The sequence below is a fragment of the Hylobates moloch genome, unplaced genomic scaffold, assembly GCF_009828535.3.
Source record: "Hylobates moloch isolate HMO894 unplaced genomic scaffold, HMol_V3 SCAFFOLD_6, whole genome shotgun sequence".
Taxonomy (NCBI): Eukaryota; Metazoa; Chordata; class Mammalia; order Primates; family Hylobatidae; genus Hylobates; species Hylobates moloch.
This window is the reverse complement of record NW_026652281.1, coordinates 104,749,397-104,770,080: the sequence shown is the minus strand read 5'-3', so window position 1 is coordinate 104,770,080 and position 20,684 is coordinate 104,749,397. Positions and strand designations below refer to the sequence as shown.

The following is a 20,684-nucleotide window of genomic DNA, read 5'->3' as shown; positions in this document are numbered from 1 at the left end:
TGCGCCACTGCACTCCAGCCTGGGCGACACAGCGAGACTCCATCTCAAAAAAAAAAAAAAAAGAAAAAAAGAAAAAAACATGCTCCCATCTTACCTGTTGCAACTGTGGATCCCAGTCGCCAAAGTTCCAAGTGATGAGCAAACTGGAAAAGGAGAAGCTGCCTCTTTTTAGAACAGGAAATGAGACGTCGCTATATCCAAGAATCAAAAAGTTAAAAAATAACTCAGGGTCATCTACTGCCTCAGTACCAGATACAGCAGCACCACCTTAGCACGTTTTTTTACTGCTGAAATCCATTCCCTTGATAAATATTTCCTAAGTACTCCCATATGCCAGGCACTGCCCTGGGATCTACAAACACAATGATGAATTAAAACATAGCTACTGCTCTCAAGATGCTTCTAAAGGGGTGACACAAAATTAAATCAGCAATTAGACTTCAGTGTGCCAAGAATTTTAAACACGGCTAAACATAGTATGTACTGAAAAAGAAGGAGAGAGGACATCTAACCTAGCCGTGTGGTGGTAAATACAGAAGCCCAGAAGAGGTTCACCGGGAAAGACCAGTCAGGTGAAGGAGGCAGGGCAGAACGTTCTGAGGAGGGTGATGGCATGTGACATAGCTCAAAGGTAAGAGTATTTGAGGGAACAAAAAGACCTTGAGAATGGCTAGCCTGGGTGAGGGTGCTACAAGCAGGAGAGATGCAAAAGGAAGCTGAAGGGCCAGGCCTGGATGGAGGTTCTATAAGACACACTAAGGAAACTGTCTTTATGCTGAAGCCAGCTGGGATAACTAGAGGCTCTGAAGCATGGAGCGATGAACAAAGTTGCTTTAAAACAGATCAATGGGCCTGGAGCAGTGGCTCATGCCTGTAATCCCAGCACTTGGGAGGCTGAGGTGTGAGGACTGCTTGAGACCAGGAGTTTGAGACTGGCCTGGGCAAGACAGTGAGATCTTGTGTCTATTAAAAAAAAAAAAAAAAAAATTAGCTGGGCGCAGTGGCTCACGCCTGTAATCCCAGCACTTTGGGAGGCCAAGGCAGGTGGATCACCTGAGATCAGGAGTTCGAGACCAGCCTGGCCAACATGGTGAAACCCTGTCTCTACTAAAAATACAAAAAATTACCCGGGCATGGTGGCGGGTGCCTGTAATCCCAGCTACCAGGGAGGCTGAGGCAGGAGAATCACTTGAACCCAGGAGACTGAGGTTGCAGTGAGCTGAGATCACGCCATTGCACTCCAGCCTGGGCAAAAAGAGCAAAGCTCCGTCTCAAAAAAAAAAGAAAGAAAGAAAAAAGAAATTAGCTGAGCATGGTGGCGCATGCCTGTTGCTCCAGCAACTCGGGAGGCTGAGGTGGGAGGATTGCTTAAGCTCAGGAAACAGAGGTTACAGTGAGCCAAGATCACACCACTGCAATCCAGCCTGGGTGACGGAGCAAGACCTTGTCTCAAAAAAACAAAAACGAATAAAATAAAATAAGATCAATGAAGCATAGGGTAGAATGACACAAATGGAAATAAAAGGACATGATTAAGAAGCTACTGTAAAGGAACCCAGATGAGAAAAGACATTGATCCAAACTAGGGTGATGCCAGCGTAGACAAAGAGAAATGAATGACTCGATTCAAGAGATTATTAGGACTATGTTCAACCTCATCAAACTATATGCATTAAATATGTATGGTTTTTAATATATCAAATATGCCTCAATAGAGTTGTTGATCTATCTATCTATATCTATGACATATGTATAAAGATACTGATGAGTAGACTCAATGAGGTTTACTGCTTGAATGAATGGGACAGTAGGTGTGGGGAGCAAGTTTTCTAGCTTGGGAAGATGGTACCATTTACCTAGAACACTGGAAGCCTGGGTTTTCCTGCTCCCACCCAGAATAGAACCTACCCTGAAAGACAAACTAACAAAATTCTCATAACCCACAACTATTTGGAAAAGGGAAAAATTTCCCCAGAAACTGAACTAGGTGTGCTGCATATCTCTTACCCCCATAAATGTCTTTGCAGTGGCTTGCCTCAAAAACAGAAGGAATGAAGAAGGTGGCTACAGAAAGTCCTAGAATATCTCCATGTCCCAGATGGTTAAAAAAAAGGGGGGGGGCTGGGCGCGGTGGCTCACGCTTGTAATCCCAGCACTTCGGGAGGCTGAGGCGGGCGGATCACAAGGTCAGGAGATCGAGACCATCCTGGCTAACACAGCGAAACTCCGTCTCTACTAAAAATTCAAAAAATTAGCCGGGCGTGGTGGTGGGCACCTGCAGTCCCAGCTACTCAGAAGGCTGAGGCAGGAGAATGGCGTGAACCTGGGAGGTGGAGCTTGCAGTGAGTGGAGCTGTGCCACTGCACTCCAGCCTGGGCGACAGAGTGAGACTTCGTCTCAAAAAAAAGAAAACGACTACAAGACTGAGCACGGTGGCTCACGCTTATAATCCCAGCACTCTGGGAGGCCGAGGCGGGCAGATCACCTGAGGGTGGGAGTTCTGAGACCAGTCTGACCAACAAGGAGAAACCCAGTCTCTACTAAAGATACAAAATTAGCCGAGCGTGGTGGCGCATGCCTGTAATCCCAGCTACTCAGGAGGCTGAGGCAGGAGAATTGCTTGAACCCGGGAGGTGGAGGTTGTGGTGAGCCGAGATCGTGCCACTGCACTCCAGCCTGGGCAACAAGAGCAAACTCTGTCTCAAAAAAAAAAGTCCTACAAACTTGCCAAGCATGAGCTGTGCTCAGAGCTTATGGGACAGGGGAACACAGGGATGTGGAGATGAGGGGTTAGCAGGGGCTTGGAATGGACACTTACGTGGGGAAAGGTGATTTTTCGGAGAGCGGCATCGTAATTCTTTACCTCCACCTTCTCCATGAGAGGACGAATGACTAAGTGGGTGTCAGTCCCTGGGAAAGCAGGGGAGAAGGTGTACAGAATTAGAAGTCATCCTGCATGAGAACAGCCAGAACCGGGCAGGGTAAAGCAGCAGCCTCGCCAGGAGGGGAACCCACCTCCAGATATCAGCGCTGTTGGGCTGTGGGCCACAGTGCGCACGTCGTGAGTGTGATGCTGGAACGGTTTTGTCCGCACCCACTGCTTCTCACTGCTGTTAGATGTCAGAGGGACCAGCTGAAAATGGAAGACTGTTCCCTCGGCTGTGCCCACCACGAAACTGTCTTCTTGCTGAGGAATTAAATCATGAGGGAGGTACACGTAAGCAAAACAAGGCCTGGATGGAAAAATATTCCCTGAGGTTTTCAGTCTCGGCAGCTTAGGGGTAAACCTATGCCCAGAATCAGGAGGAAAGTTACAAGGGTCTTTTCCTTCCAGAAGCTAAGGATTCCCATCAGAGGAGCAAGCTCAGACACTGGTAACAATGCGCCCCCTACTGACAAAATTAACAATGTCTACAGTAGGAACAATACAGCAATGCTTCATATACCCAACATAGACCTCCTTAGAATAGCGTTGAGAGAGATAAAATACCCAGGACCTACTTGAGAAATTTAAATCCTTCGAAAGAACGTAAGAGAAAAACCTAACAAAGAAATCCATACCATGTTATTTAATACGAATATTTAACATGATCAAGCTATTATCGCTGAAGAAATGTATTAAGCCAATAAAAATACTGATAATCTTTATTTGGAACTAGAACAGGTGTTTCTTAATAACGTTTATTTCATTAAAAACATCCAAGAAACATCAGCCAGGCATGGTGGCTCACTCCTATAATCCCAGCACTTTGGGAAGCTGAGCTGGGTGGATCACTTGAGGCCAGGAGTTTGAGACCAGCCTGGCTAACACGGTGAACCCCGTCGATACTAAAAATACAAAAATTAGCTGGGCGTGGTGGCGCATGCCTGTAATCCCAACTATTTGGACGGCTGAGGCAGAAGAATCACTTGAACCTGGGAGGCAGAGGTTGCAGTATGCCAAGATCGCACCACTGCACTCCAGGCTGGGCAACAGAGCGAGACTCCGGCTTAAAAAAAAGATAAGAAAATGCAAGAAACACCAATAAAAAAAGAGTTTCTTAAATAAACGAGGTGGGCAGAGCAGCACAAACCTGTAGTTCCAGCTACTCCGGAGACTGGGCAGGAGGATCACTTGAGCCCAGAAGTTGGAGACCAGTCTGCACAACATAGTGAGACCTCATCTTTATTTTTTATTTTTTTGTTTTTATTTTTTGAGACGGAGTCTGGCTCTATCACCCAGGCTGGAGTGCAGTGGCATGATCTCGGCTCACTGCAACTTCTGCCTTCCTGGGTTCAAGAGATTCTCCCACCTCAGCCTCCCAAGTAGCTGAGATTACAGGCACACATCACTACACCTGGCTAATTTTTGTTTTTGTTTTTGAGACAGAGTTTCACTCTTGTCGCCCAGGCTAGAGTGCAATGGCGCGATCTCAGCTCACCGCAACCCCTGCCTCCTTGGTTCAAGCCATTTTCCTGTCTCAGCCTTCTGAGTAGCTGGGATTACAGGTGTGTGCCACCATGCTTGGTTAATTTTTGTATTATTAGTAGAGACGGGATTTCACCACGTTGTCCAGGCTGGTCTCAAACTCCTGACCTCAGGTGATCCACCCTCCTCGGCCTCCCAAAGTGCTGGGATTACAGGTGTGAGTCACCGCGCCCAGGCTTGTATTTATTTTTCAGTAGAGACAGGGTTTTACCATGTTTGCCAGGCTGGTCTCAAACTCCTGACCTCAGGTGATCCACCCACCCCAGCCTCCCAAAGTCTCATCTTTAAAAAGAATGGAAGAAATAAGAAAAAACAAAACAAAACAAAAAAACACAACTCACAACACAAACAAAAAACCCAAGCAAGAGTAGCAATGCGGCCGGACGTGATGGCTCACATCTGTAATCCCGCACTTTGGAAGGCAGGAGAATCACTTCAGCCCAGGAATTTGAGACCATCCTGGGCAACATAGTGAGACTGCATCTCTACAAAAAATGTTAAAAACTTAGCCTGCTGGTGCATGCCTGTAGTCCCAGCCACTTGGGAGGCTGAGGTAGGAGGACTGCTTGAGCCTGGGAGGCAGAGGCTGCAGTGAGCCAGGATTACACCACTGCACTCCACCTGGGTGACACAGCAAGACTCTGTCTCAAAAAAAAAAAAAAGTAATGAAGATATACATCCAAAAGAATTGAAGGATTGAAGGCAGGAACTCAAACAGCTATACTAATACAGATTGAAGATTCCTAATCCAGGGCCGGGCGTGGTGGCTCAGGCCTGTAATCACAGCACCTTGGGAGGCTGAGGCGGGCGGATCACTTGAGGTCAGGGGTTAGAGACCAGCCTGGCCAACATGATAAAACCCCGTCTCTATTAAAAATACAAAAATTAGGCTGGGCGCAGTGGCTCACACCTGTAATTCCAGCACTTTGGGAGGCCGAGGCGGGCAGATCACGAGGTCAGGAGATCGAGACCATCCTGGCTAACACAGTGAAAACCCGTCTCTACTGAAAAAAAAAATACAAAAAATTAGCCGGGTGTGGTGGCGGCCGCCTGTAGTAGCTACTTGGGAGGCTGAGGCAGGAGACTGGCGTGAACCAGGGAGGCGGAGCTTGCAGTGAACGGAGATTGTGCCACTGCACTCCAGCCTGGGCGACAGAGCAAGACTCCGTCTCAAAAAAAAAAAAAAAAAAAAAAACACACAAAAACAAAAATTAGACAGGCGTGGTGGCATGAGCCTGTAGTCCTAGCTAAAATAATTTAAAAAAAAAAAGGATTCCTACCTAATCCAAAATCCGAAACTTTTTGAGTGCTAACATGACACCACAAGTAGAAAACTTCACATCTGACCTCATCTGCTGGATCGCAGTCAAAACTGCGTTTCATGCACAAAATGAATAAAATATTGTACAAAATTACTGTCAGGCTACGTGTATCAGGTACATATGAAACATAAATGAATTTCTTGCTGGGGTCCTATCCCCAAGATATCTCATTATGTATACGCAAATATTCCAAAACCCAAAAAAAGTCCAAAATCTGAAACACTTCTGGTTCCAAGCAGAACCAGATCAGAGACACTCAACCTGTACTTGTACCTCAATGTTCAGAGCAGCATTATTATTTTTTGTTTGTTTGTTTGGAGACAGCTCTGTCGCCCAGGCTGGAGTGCAGTGGGATGATCTCAGATCACTGCAACCTCCACCTTCCTGGTTCAAGCGATTCTCCTGCCTCAGCCTCCCGAGTAGCTGGGACTACAGGCGCACACCACCACGTCCAGCTAATTTTTTTGTATTTTAGTAGAGACAGAGTTTCACCATGTTGCCCAGGCTGGTCTGGAACTCCTGAGCTCAGCCAATCCACCTGCCTCAGCCTCCCAAAGTGGTAGGTTTACAGGCGTGAGCCACCACGCCCGACCTATTATTATTATTTTTATTTTGAGCTGGAGTTGCACTCTGTTGACCAGGCTGGAGTGCAATGGCACGATCTCGGCTCACTGCAACCTCTACCTCCCAGGTTCAAGCAATTCTCCCGCCTCAGCCTCTCAAGTAGCTGGGATTACAGGCACGCAGCACCATGCCGGCTAATTTTTGTATTTTTTGTAGAGACAGGGTTTCATCATACTGGCCAGGCTGGTCTCGAACTCCTGACCTCAACTGATCCACCTGCCTTGGTCTCCCAAAGTGCTGGGATTACAGGCACCTGGCCTAGAGCAGCATTATTTACAACAGCCAAAAGATGGAAACAACCCAAACATCCATTAATAGATGAATGGATAAACAAAACACACACGCAAGTATTATGCAGTCTTAGTAAGGAATGAAATACTGGTAATGCTACAAGATGGATGAATCTTGAGAACAATATGCTAAGTAAAATAAGCCAGATACAAAATAACAAATGTTATAAGCAAATTCATAGGGACAGAAAGTAGAATAGAGGTGACCAGAGGCTGAGAGAAGGGAGGAATGAGGAGGTAGTGTTTAATGAGTACAGGTTTCTGTTTGTGGTGATGAAAAAATTCTGAAAATGGATAGTGGTGATAGCTATACAACAACGTGAATGAACTTTATTCCACTGAAATGTACACTTTTAAAATAGTTTAAAAGTAAATAACGTGGGGAGAATTACAAAACTAATGGTAAAAGGACTAAAGTTTGGAAACTCTTTTATTTTATTTTATTTTTTTATTTTTTTGAGACAGAGTCTCTGTTGCCCAGGCTGGAGTGCAACGGCACAATCTTGGCTCACTGCAACCTCTGCCTCCTGGGTTGAACTGCTTGAAATATCTTACTGGTTCCTTCATTAAGGAGTTACAGAAAATCTGACTTATTTCCATTTCATACTTGTATGAATCATGATTATAACTTTTCTGCCTAATCATCATTTAGTAACCTTTTTCACAGATAAGGAAACCAGAGCTCCAAAGGGTTTAAAGGCATGACAAACACAGCCATCTGGCCCCAAAGCCTGTGCTCTGGGCACACCACACTGCCTTAACCTTATGCCAACTCTCTTGCAGGGTCATGACTGTGTAGCAGAAAGGAAAGCATTTTTCAAGGACAGCACATAAGGTGGCCCTGAGGAGCCTCTCCCTCATCTCTAAAGACACTACTTGAAAACCATTAGCCTAAGACAAAAGCGGGCATACCCAGCAGCTTAGGAACTCAAACACTTCCCCACCTCCAACTACACAGTTTACTTACTTTACAAAAAGAAAAAAAAAAAAGAAAAAGAAAAAGCCAGGGGCGGTGGCTCATGCCTTTAATCCCAGTACTTTGGGAGGCCAAGGCGGGTGGATCACCTGAGGTCAGGAGTTCAAAACCAGCCATGGTAAAACCCAGTCTCTACTAAAATTACAAAAATTAGCCTGGCATGCTGGCATACACCTGTAATCCTAGCTACTTGGGAGGCTGAGTCAGGAGAATCTCTTGAACCCAGGAGACAGAGGTTGTAGTGGGCCAAGATTGCACCACTGCACTCCAGCCTGGGCAACAGAGTGAGAGACTGTCTCAAAAAATTTTTTTAAAAAGGTTAGTTTTCTCAAAGTCCCATCCAGAGAGAGATTTGGAAGGCAAAGACTTCTCCTTTACTCTGTATTCTCTTTCTCTTAAGTGAAATCATTATTATTATTATTATTATTATTATTCTTATTTGAGATGGAGTCCCACTTTTGTCGCCCAGGCTGGAGGGCAATGGCATGATCTCGGCTCACTACAACCTCCGACTCTCGGGTTCAAGTGATTCTCCTGTCTCAGCCACCCAAGTAGATGGGATTATAGGTGCCCACCACCACGCCCAGCTAATTTTTGCATTTTTAATAGAGACGGGGTTTCACCATGTTGACCAGGCTGGTCTTGAACTCCTGACCTCAGGTGATCTGCCCGCCTTGGCCTCCCAAAGTGCTGGGACTACAGGCATGAGTCACCACGCCCAGCCAATAATTAACTCAAGTATAATAATTACAACTGCTGTGGATTAAAACTCTATTTTTTTTTTTTTTTTTTGAGACAGAGTCTCGTTCTGTCGCCCAGGCTGGAGTGCAGTGGCGCAATCTTGGCTCACTGCAAGCTCCGCCTCCCGGGTTCACGGCATTCTCCTGCCTCAGCCTCTCCGAGTAGCTGGGACTACAGGCGCCCACCACCATGCCCGGCTAATTTTTTATATTTTTAGTAGAGACAGGGTTTCACCGTGGTCTCGATCTCCTGACCTCGTGATTCGCCCGCCTTGGCCTCCCAAAGTGCTGGGATTACAAGCGTGAGCCACCGCGCCCGGCCTAAAACTCTATTTTTAAAGGGGAATTTATCCCACTCATTTCAATTTATACCACTATTATCACTTACATGTGACATCTATGTTTTTTGTTTTTTTTTTTGAGAGGGAATCTCGCTCTGTTGCCCAGGCTGGAGTGCAGTGGCGCAATCTCAGCTCACTGCAAGCTCCGCCTCCTGGGGTCACGCCATTCTCCTGCCTCAGCCTCTCTGGTAGCTGAGATTACAGGCGCCTGCCACCACACCCGGCTAATTTTTTGTATTTTTAGTAGAGACGGGGTTTCAGCGTGGTCTCGATCTCCTGACTTCATGATCCGCCCGCTTGGCCTCCCAAAGTGCTGGGATTACAAGCGTGAGCCACTGCGCCCGGGTGACATCTATGTTTTTCAGGGCTTTAACATACATCAAACTGTTCTCAAAAAACATGTGATATGGAATAGGAACACTACGCTAGAATATGGATGTTGGCACGTGGGATAGCACATCATTCTCAAACTAAGGAGATAAAGAATAAAGGAGCTAGTCAACAAATAAAGTCACTTTCCATGTCTCACTGCTAAAATACTCAAAGGTTTCTGAATGAGAATTCATGTTACCGTTCTTCTATAATATTTATGTCATAGAAAATAATAGGCTGGATGTGGTGGCTCACGCCTGTAATCTCAGCACTTTGGGAGGCCGAGGCAGGCAGATCACTTGAGGTCATGAGTCAAACCACCCTGGCCATCATGGTGAAAGCCTAAACATATAAAAATTAGCTGGGCACGGTGGCGGGCGCCTGTAATCTCACCTACTCCAGAGACTGAGGCAGGAGAAATTGCTTGAACCCAGGAGGCAGAGGTTGCAGTGAGCCGAGATTGTGCCACTGCACTCCAGCCTGGGTGACAGAGCTAGACTCCAAACACAAAAAAAAAAAAAAAAAAAGAACTACTACTAAATAAGACATTTTGGCCAGGTGCCATGGTTCCTGCCTATAATCCCAGCACTTTGGGAGGCTGAGATGGGAGGATCCCCCAGCCCAGGAATTTAAGACCACCTTGGGCAACATAGGGAGACCCCATCTCTATTTTTTTTAATTAAATTAAAAATAAATACATAAATACAAAGGTATAAATATAGCGCTTCTCAAGATTCTTCTAGGCTGCTGCGCCCTATCTACAATCAGACAAGATGAACTGGAGGTGAGCAGTGTTTAAAGAAAATCTCCTGCTAACTAATCTCTTGGAGTATCCTGTATTCTCTAACCAATTGTTAGGTACTATGGAAACAATGTGAGTTTTCAGATGCATTTTCCTAAACTCATCTTCCTCCAGTACAACATCAGGATCAGGAACCAGTGTTCGTGGCAAGTCACTAAGGCTGCTTTCTCTACTCACCCCCAAGGGTGTACATCAACCACTCTAAACAGGGACTGTACTCACGTCAGCTACAGCAATGGACTGTACATCAGCATTAGCGATGAGATGGCTCTTCACAAGTGTCCCAGTGGCTGAGTCCCAGAACTGCACCTTCCCAGCAGAGTCCACACTTATGACAGTGCCATCGGACAAGAAGGCGACACCCCACACGATGCACTTCCGCTTAGACACGCCCATATACTGCCTGTCCACAATCATCTTATGAACAGTGCTGCCTGAAAAATCAAAAAAGCACACCTTCAAATGGTACTTATTTCTCTGTCTCCAAAATCTGCCTGTGGCCAAAGTGGAAGGACTGCTTGAGCCCTGGAGTTTGAGGCCAGCCTAGGCAACAAAGTGAGACCTCATCTCTACGAAACAACATAACAAACCCGCTTGTGGTAAGCATGATATGGTAGGTGGGCTGACTGAACAGCCTATAAATGGTAGTTCTGGTGAACCTGATCTCGGAACTCCAAAATGGTTACCTGAAGAGAAGGGGTGTTGGGAGATCCTAACAGGAATGGGATAGAAGGTGTGAGAGAGGGAGGAAGGGAGGGAAGAGAATGAGAACAGAAACCCCTTTGGGGGGGTGAAATGGAAAGAGACATTTGGGACATTCACTTAAAGCTGGTCAACTGCACACACACATTACACACTGCTCTTTTCCAAAATCCCACAGGATAGGGAGAGAACAGTGACAAAATTTGGGGAACTAGAAAGCAGACAAGTAGTGGCAACTGACTTAGCAGAGCCCTGAAACTAAGTCCCAGGTCAGCAGAGAGGAAAGTCAAGAAGCCACCTGATTTATACTATGGAATCCTTGGACTCAGGAATTGCGGACCCCAGATATTCTAGAAAAGGAGTAAGTAGGGCTTCAAAGAGGGATCTATTAACAGCTGGTAGACCCCTCAGATAGCCATGCCCTGACTAAGAAGGTGGGAAGCTCCCAAAATGCACATCAGCAGAATACTGGAGACGCTGTCTGAGGAGGGCTATCAGGCAGAAGCAGTATATAAAAACCAGGATTAAGTGAACGTTTCTCACTGAATGTTGAGAACACCATTCTTTTTTTTCCCCTTAGAATGCTGATAGCCAGGCCAATACTCACCAGGCAGGAGAATGAAAAACCATTTCTGAGGAACATAACTGGCACAAAAGAAAAGATCTGAAGATTCTGGCTTCAGGGCTACCCCAAATAAGCAGTCCAGCCAGATCATTCTTCAGTGAAACCCAAGCTCAGTAAGCCACATGATGCAGTGATGAGATGATCACCAGACATGAGGAAAGCCTTTAATGTGAAAGGCAGAGGGGCCAAACGGACTAACAGAAACAAATAAATGAATAACAGGGAAGAAACAGGCAGAGTGAAAACACTTGACAATTATTAATAGCCTTAGAAAGAGAAGAGTTTCTGTATAATGAAACAAAAAGAGAATGCTATAAAAAAGAAGATTCACGAAACAAAAAAAGAACTCTGGAAATGTCAAAAATGAAAAACTCAATAGAGGATTCAAAGATAAAAATGACAAACTCCGAGAAAGCATAGTAAAAAGACAAAGAAATGAAAAATAAGAGTAAAAGAATTTCCCCCCAGAACTGAAGGACATGGGTACTGGATTAAAAGAACCTACCAGGTGTCCAGAATAATCAATTGATCCACACACCAAGAAACCTAATTATTACATTTCATAACAGTAAGGATAAAACATCCTAAAAGCTCCTGGGGGAAAAACAAACAAAACAGGTCCTATACAAAGGGATAACTCTCAGAATGGCATCTGATTTGCTAATAATATGGGGAGCTGGAAAACAGCGGAGCCAGGGCTTCAGAATTCTAAGGGAAAAGAATTTCCAACCTAGAATTCTTTCTCATGCACTCTTACTCAGGATCCACCAAAGGATAAACCAAGAAAGTGAGTAACACAGAAATAGGAGATCCTATCAGACAGGGAAGCAAAGGAGATCTCAAGAACAATGGAAAAATCAACCAGAGTTCCAGATCTCACAGTTGTGCAGCAGGCCCAGGGTGGCTAAGCCAGATGGGAGCGGGTCAAAAGGCACCGGGAGGGACTTATTCACAAAGATAAAAGTGGAGAAAGAAAATCAGATGGACTTGAATCTCATTTATGCAACTGGAAAAATGTGGGAATGTATCATAAGACAGAGAGACAGAGATACTATTAAACAATAAGTATACAGGAAAAGAAAGGAAATTGACTATGTGAGTAGTATATACATAGTCAAAATAATGAAAACATCAACTACTAATCTGAACAAAGTTATAATATGACCATACTGGGAGGATCAGGAGAGAGTGTGGATACCTGTGGCAGATGGTAGAAAAACAGGGGCAAGTTGTAGAAGTCAGTAAAAAATGGTCTAAAGCTGAAAAATCAAAATGTAGCATAAAAAGCATGCTAGGTTCTGCAGTGATAGATACCAAAAGAATCAGCTAAGGGTCACAAGTGGTTGCCTCGAGGAGAGTCAGAGAGATATAGAAGGACTCCTTTTTTGTAATAAGCTTAAGGGATTTTTTTTTTCTTTTTGAGACAGAGTTTCACTCTTATTGCCAGGCTAGAGTGCAATGGCGCGATTCTCCTGCCTCAGCCTCCTGAGTAGATGGGATTACAGGCATGTACCACCACCCCGGCTAATTTTGTATTTTTAGTAGAGACAGGGTTTCTCCATGTTGGTCAGGCTGGTCTTGAACTTCCGACCTCAGGTGATCCACCACCTCAGCCTCCCAAAGTGCTGGGATTACAGGTGTGAGCCACCATGCCCAGCCAACCTGTTTTATCTCTGTATCTCAGACGGAAGTACAGACATGTCCACCTAACAAGTTGAGATCAACCCCATCAATGAAGGATTCTATGAAGCCAATTTTCCAGGCCAAGAACAGAAAATATCATGGTTCTCTGCTTTTCTGATCTCATGTTTCACCAATTATGCTATGAAAATCTTATGTTCCTCAATGACAGAAGCCCATTTTTACCAAGGACTGGGATCTATAAATAGGTAATTCTACCGTTTATAGTACACGAACGTACTAGTTCAGAGTATTTTATTGTGAATTCTTACTATGATGAATGAAAAACACTATATTTTACTGAAGATCCAAGATTCCCCTAAAAGCAGTGGTAGTAATCCAAGAAAGGAGTAAAATTCATTGTGGACATCTCAGAAGATTAATGACATGTTAGGCCACAAAGGTCATGAAACCATGACAAAGGCTCAAGCTTTTGAAAACCCAGAAATGTGAATCTGACAAACAAGACCCACACCCCAAATGAACTGAGAAAAACAATCACCTGATTTGACATCAAACACACTAATGTAGTCTATGGAACCAGCTGCAATGTGGGTACCAGAGGGATGCCAGCTGAGACTCAGGATGCGACCTTGGGAGTTGTACAACAAAAAAAGAAAGTGACATACACCTAAATATACAAAGAGTAACTGAGCTCTCTTCCCACAACTATCTCTAGAGTGTTCTACAATCTTAGCTCTCTCATCTATACTACTTCCTGAAGCATCGTTTTATGTATTCATTTATTTTTATTTTTATTTTTATTTTTTGAGACGGAGTCTTGCTCCGTCACCCAGGCTGGAGTGCAGTAGTGCAATCTCGGCTCACTGCAACCTCCGCCTCCCAGGTTCAAGTGATTCTCCTGCCTCAGCCTCCCTAGTAGCTGAGATTACAGGCACTTGCCACCATGCCCAGCTGATTTTTGTATTTTAATGGAGATGGGGTTTCACCATGTTGGCCACGCTGGTTTCAAACTCCTGACCTCAAGTGATCCACCCCCCTCGGCCTCCCAAAGTGCTGGGATTACAGGTGTAAGCCATCGTGCCCACCTGAGACAACTATTTTCTATTTCATACTTGGCAAAATGTATGAGATTTTTAAAAAGCATTGTATTACCTTTGTAATTGAAAAAGAACACCCAGGCCGGGCGCGGTTGCTCATGTCTGTAATCCCAGTGCTTTGGGAGGCCGAGGTGGGTGGATCACAAGGTCAGGAGTTCAAGACTAGCCTGGCCAACATGGTGAAACCCCGTCTCTACTAAAAACACAAAAACTAGCTGGGCGTGGTGACACGCACCTGTAGTCCCAGCTACTAGGGAGGCTGAGGCAGAAGAATTGCTTGAACCCAGGAGGCAGAGGTTACATTGAGCCAAGATCACATCACAGCACTCCAGCCTGGGTGACAAAGCAAGACTCCATCTCAGGAAAAAAAAGAGCACCCAAGATATATTAAAAACGAAGCAAGAATCTGATCAGCAGAGGGTATTACTAATGGACACAGAGGACAGTTGCTATTCTAGAAGATGGGTCACCAAACTGTGGCCCACAGGCCAAATCAGGCCCATTGCTTGTTTTTGTAAATAAAGTTTTTACTGGAGCACAGCCATGCCCATTAGTTTCAGTATCGTCTATGGCTGCTTTTGCACTACACTGATAGGGCTGGCAGACAATGTAGGTTTGGCAAAGCCTAAAATGTTTACTATCTGGTCCTTTATGGAAACAGTCTGCCAACCACTGTTCTAAAGGGTCAATGCCAATTCAGCCCAGGTGGAGCCCAAGGATGGGCAATTGTTTATAAACTCCCTCATTCAACTTGATGCACCAGAAGCATTAAGAACCACAGTTCCTTGGCCAGGCCAAGTGGCTCAGGCCTGTAATCCCAGCACTTGAGGCCAAGGCAGGTGGATCACTTGAGTGAGACCAAGAGTTCGAGACCAGCCTGGCCAACATGGTGAAATCCTGTCTCTACTAAAAATACAAAAATTAGCAGGGCATGATGGCACATGCCTGGAATCCCAGTCACTTGGGAGGCTGAGGCACCAGAATCACCTGAAGCCGGGAGGCGGAGATTACAGTGAGCCGAGATCATGCCACTGCCACTGCCAGCATGGGTGACAGAGTGACACTCTGCCTCTAGAAAAAAAAAAAAAAAAAGAACCACAGTTCCTAATGACAAAATTGTAGTTCAAGACTTCACGTATGCTTGTTAAAACATCATAAAAGTGATAACTAACAAATTGACTTCCACAGAAACACTAGCTTTCCAATTTTAGATTTCTGGTTTTCTATATTATTACTTAACCAAGCAGTCACAACTATGCTATACAATGGGTAAAGCCTGGGCTGGGGATGGCTTCTAGCACATACCCTCCTTGTACCCAGTAGAGATAAAATATTACCTGGATTCATGGGAAAATATCCCATCCCCAGTGGCACAGAAACTTAACTTCTTAAGGCTATTTACCGCCCCACAAAAAATGACCCTTACTTTTCTGCCGATCAAAATTTCTTTCAAACTGGATTTTGTCTGGGGTAATTTGAAATAGTTTCACAGATCCATCTTCACAGCCAACCTATTTGAGAAAGAGGTAGTAAACAGAAAAGATCAATAGTAAACATTTTATAGGACTAAACACACACGCGCGTGCACACACACACACACACCACACGCACACTGTCTATTCTCTCTTCCTCCTTAAAGCTATCAGTTGTCCTGAAAAAGAAAAATCATTTGTGAGAGAAACAATGTACTAGTTATCAAGAAACTAATAGTGTATTCTCAGTAGCCTTCATATCCTAGACAGAAAACAGACTGATATTAAGAGTTCTAATTAGTGGCCCCATTCCTGCATATGACATGGATTAGAAATAGGATTTCATAGAATACTTCTGCTAGAGACCCTTGGCCTAAATAAAAGACCTACTAACATTATAACCTAAATGGAAACACCTTAAGATACTGTGCAAATTAGTGCAGATCAAAAAGAATCAGCCTCATCACAGAGAATTAAAGCTCTGGAAGCACCCATTCTAATGGTAATTATGGAAAGGGTCTCAGTGGGTGGTCAAATTTTTGAGAAACACTGTGCTGAAACACAGGTGCACAGGTTAACTTGCTGAAGGGACTCTCAGAACTCTTCATGTACCGATGTGCATTGTGAATTTACAGCAGGATTAAATATGCTGTATTTCTGAAATGAAATTTACCATAAAACACAAAACATACCAAAACAAAAAAACCTCTACATCTCCAAATTCCACAGAACACAGTTTGGGAAATGTTGAACTGATGTAATCATCTCATTTCATAAATGAATCAACAAGGTCCAGACTAGCAGCAAAAAGAATGCTGGGGATTTTTAAAATCTTCAGTATCAATTCCAATCTTGTAGTTGGGGTTGCCACATGCCATAATAGATCATTACTCTCCTATGAGCACAGGGAAGAAAGTTTGAGCAGGCACAAGAGAAATTTTGGTTTGAATTACCAATAGTTGCTTACTAACCAGAAGTTGAGAGCCACTGGGGCTGGCAGCCATGCTCCAAATAGGTCCTCCAAAGGCATCCATAGCATACTTGATGTTTAACGCCTGTAAATCATACTCCATAATCTCGCCATTGAGCCCAGCACTAAAGAGTCGCTGTCCTTCTGCCCAGCACAGAGCTTCTGTAGCCCGAGACTCATGACCTGGGAAAAACTGCAGAAACACCACAACTTTTCAACATTCCCACAAATTCATCAGGTACCGGTACTGAGTGGTCACAGGCAACATGGTAAAAACAACTTCCCCATAAATAACTAGTGTGGGGTTTTGTGCTATCAGATCATGCCTAATGACATTTTCATTTTTTCAGCTCAAATTCTAATTACTTTTATACAGTTAAATTTGTTTCTTTTACTAGGACTAGTTCAGCAAAACATTTTCAGCAGAAAAGGTGTGAACTGCACTCCAGCCTGGACGACAGAGCAAGACATTGTCTCTAAAAAAATATAAAAAGTAGCCGGATGTGGTGGCACACACTTACAGTCCCAGCTACTACAGAGGCTGATGGGGGAGGATTGTTTGAGCCTGGGAGACAGAGGCTGCAGTAAGCCTTCGCCTCCCAAAGTCCTAGGATTATAGGCGTGAGCCACTGCACCCAACCCCAAAGTTTCCGTATCTATCAAGGCATTATATTCTTAGACCTGCTTGACAAAAAAGGAACTAAGTAGGTATCATTTTTCCTATTTCAACTTGAAAAGGCCAAGATAGATATAGGTTAAGTGGGTTGCCAAAAGTGCCAAAGTCAATTGCATGAGGTGAATGAAGGTCTCCTTACTCCTAGCTCATATGCTCATATTCTTTCACTTTTTTGTTTTTTGGAGACGGAGTTTCGCTCTTATTGCCCAGGCTGCAGTGCAATGGCACAATCTCAGCTCACTGCAACCTCCGACTCCCAGGTTCAAGCGATTCTCCTGCCTTAGCATCCTGAGTAGCTGGGATTACAGGCATGTGCCACCATGTCCTGCTATTTTTTTTTTTTTTTTGTATTTTTAGTAAAGACGAAGTTTCTCCATGCTGGCCAGGCTGGTCTCGAATTCCTGACCTCAGGTGATCTGCCCACCTCGGCCTCCCAAAGTGCTGGGATTACAGCCATGAGTGAGCCACCATATTAGGCCCACATTTATTTTTTTGAGACAGGGTCTCATTTTGTTACCCAGACTGGAGTGCAGTGGCACGACCTCGGCTCAATGTAGCCTCAACCTCCTGAGCTCAAGCGATCCTTCCGCCTCAACCCTCCAAGTAGCTGGAACTATGGGCATACAACACCAACCTACCTAATTTATTTATTTATTTTTTTAGAGATGAGGTCTCACTATGTTGCCCAGGGTGGTCTTACACTCCTGGGCTCAAGTGATCCACCTGCCCTGGCTTCCCAAAGTGCTGGGGTTACAGGTGTGAGCCACTCTGCCCTGCCTCTTTTCCCTTTAACATACTAATTTTTTCTTGCTCCGAGAGTCACTGACAGAGCTAAGCAATCGTATCTAGCAGGAAAGGGAATATAGGGAAGCAGGAAACTAGCCTGAGTTAATTAATTGTTGAAGAATAAAGAAAACAGATGAAGGAGAAAAGAAAATAAGGAACACTAGGCAAAGAATGGTTGACTTATCCATTCAACAAACATTAACTAAGCAGTGGCTTTGTATGAGGCGCTTGATAAATGGTGGGAATGCAGATGTGAGTATCACTGACATGGTTCCTATTCTCATAAAATTGGAAGTTCAGCATGGAAGAAAGACATTAAACAAACACACAAATTATATAGTTATAACTGTTATAAATGACAAACAGAAAAATCACAATATAGCCATGACCGTTAAAAAAAAAAAAAAAAGAAGAAGTACAAGACGAAGAAAAAGATAATCAGTCTGGTATGGGGGCTCACACCTGTAATCCCAGCACTTTGGGAGGCTGAGGTGGGCAGATCACTTGAGGTCAGGAGTTCGAGACCAGGCTGGCCAACATGGTGAAACCTCGTCTCTATAAAAATAAAAAAATTAGCCAGGCATGGTGGTGCACACCTGTAATCCCAGCGACTTGGGAGGCTGAGGCAGGAGTGGGAGGCAGAGGTTGCAGTGAGCCAAGATCACGCCACTGCACTCCAGCCTGGGTGACAGAGCAAGACTCCGTCTCCAAAAAAAAAAAAGAAAAAGAAAAAGAAAGAAAATCACAGGATGCAATAAGCACACGTCAGTGCATGTTCTTCATACCACAGAATGTAACCCATTTGTGGTGGTCCTGTAGTTTTTACCTTCTCATTAGTTCTTCAGGGGTGAGCTCAGTAAATCATTCCTTTCCACATTTCCTAAACCCACCTCTCAGGGAAGGCAATTCTCCATGAAGGTTCTATGCCTGTGTTTCGGTTTATCGTATTTATTTTACAGGTTGGAAACTGTACACTTATCTTTCTCCCACTGGTCTTTGAGCTCTGTAAAGGTAGGGCCTCTGACATTTGTCTTAGTGCCCAGTATTCGCCACTCATTCACCAAGAAACATTTACAGAATGCCTAAATTCCAAGTACCAGGCTGCTGGGCACTGAATTCACTCATTTGCCCATCTATTCATTTATATCACAGCACCCAGTATATAACAGTCATTCAACATGAACTAAGATGTTGCACCCGAAGAAAATCACTAGTCAGTGCCCTTGGAGGGGAGAAGAAAAAGGACTAATAGACCTCCGCATACACCCAAAGGACATTTTACCTAATTTTAAATCTCCTTTACTCCCAAACGTAGACATGTAGGTCTACATTCTCTCAGACAGATGAACTTTGGAATCCATCTTCCTGCCATCACATCACCAAAAAGTTTGATATTAAAATGTGTTATCATTTTTTCTGAATTGACAATGAAACAGTACTGATACTCCCTGCAGGAAATTTTGCTTACCAAAGCTGCAACGGTGTTGAGACTGATAGGCCAACAATTTCCCTTCCTGTGGCCAAAAGATCCAGCAAACCTCAGTTTCCAATGACAGGCAGTGAGATGACACATTTCTAGGTAGGACCCTTCTAATCAACATTACACAGATTGAAACTGAGCTTCTCTCATCAGTTAGACAGGAGATCTCAGAAGTCTGGTAGTTCTAAGTAACTTCAGAGGGGCTAGGAAGTCACTCAATCAGTTTGATTATAAAAGACATACAAGTTTCTTGAACTTCAGAAGAAATTAACATCAAAACACCATATCAGACTCCCAAATGACTTACTTTCTCCTGAAAGTAGTTTGCTGACAAGTTATAAATTTCCACAGTGCCATCTGTTCGTGAAACAGCCAATCTGTTTGACTGGTTATTGTAAGCCACACAGCGGATTCCTGATGGAACATAATTAAAGAAACGTACTCGATGGACCTTAAATTCACCCATTCCTAGGGGGCGAAAAGAGAGTCATTATTGTTATATGTTAACTGCAGTATGTCACATATAGTATTCAGTTCCTTAATATCACTGTTCTGGCTGGAAGTCTCCAACAACATCTCCCTGAAGTTCATTTCCAAATGGCTGCTAACAATGCCCCCCACAAGAATTGCTCAATCTTCAAAAGCTCAGGATGGGTTGAAAAATAAGCAGGCTTCAGCAAAAAATCAAAAAGGGTCCTACTCCATAGCTCCAGTGTTCCGATCTCGGCGCGCCTAGGAATCCGCATTTTAGCAAGCATCTCTCCTCAACTCTATTGCTAAGTTTGCAAACAACAGACCTAAACTGAGGTAGTGACAGTGAGGCTGATGGGGCAGGCAGAACCGAGCTCCTCTTGAGGAAGAAATGACAGGGTTTGACTTACTCTGGCTGCCTGGTCTGACGTCTGTCACTTACCCCTACCCCGTCCCCCCGACGCCCGCCAACATATATACTGGCCGAGAGTAGAGGCCGGGTCTTGTTCGCCCCTCACTCGTCTAGCTTCAAGGTTAGGAACCCGCAGACAGAGCAGGCGCGTTCGGTCGGGCCGGGGCGTCTGAGGCGCGCGCGGTCTTCGCCTCCCCTTCCCTCTCCCAGAGTCTACAGAGTAGCCCCCACCCAGCCTCGGGACAAGGAGCTCAGCCGGACGCCGACCCTGGGCCGGCCCACCTTGTAAGACACCCAGCTCTCGCAGCCGCTTCCCACGCCCCTTCCCCAACTCACCAGCTGCCCCACGCTCGCCTTCCCGGTGCTCGCCTCTCTCCGCCCCGGCCCCACGTGCGCGCGCGCTCTCAGGCTCTG

At 44.7% G+C, this 20,684-nt stretch overlaps 1 protein-coding gene across 4 annotated transcripts in view; it reads right to left on the bottom strand.

Moving 5' to 3' along the window:
* The window catches only part of UTP4 (UTP4 small subunit processome component), a 37,588-nt gene extending 16,912 nt beyond the window's left edge, over positions 1-20,676 (bottom strand). The window contains exons 1-9 of one of the 4 annotated variants that reach the window (XM_032157755.2): positions 20,607-20,676; positions 19,695-19,801; positions 16,447-16,638; positions 15,430-15,514; positions 13,445-13,534; positions 10,158-10,369; positions 3,016-3,187; positions 2,819-2,910; positions 95-191 (exon numbers count right to left, since the gene is read on the bottom strand). In XM_032157755.2, coding sequence (XP_032013646.1) covers positions 95-191; positions 2,819-2,910; positions 3,016-3,187; positions 10,158-10,369; positions 13,445-13,534; positions 15,430-15,514; positions 16,447-16,548 — 850 coding nt within the window. In that variant the 5' untranslated portion in view covers positions 16,549-16,638; positions 19,695-19,801; positions 20,607-20,676. Of the gene's footprint in view, positions 1-94; positions 192-2,818; positions 2,911-3,015; positions 3,188-10,157; positions 10,370-13,444; positions 13,535-15,429; positions 15,515-16,446; positions 16,639-19,694; positions 19,856-20,606 lie in introns of all 4 variants that reach the window. The other 3 variants (XM_032157757.2, XM_032157752.2, XM_032157753.2) reach the window with 3 other exon arrangements.
* Between the last annotated feature and the right edge of the window lie 8 nt (positions 20,677-20,684).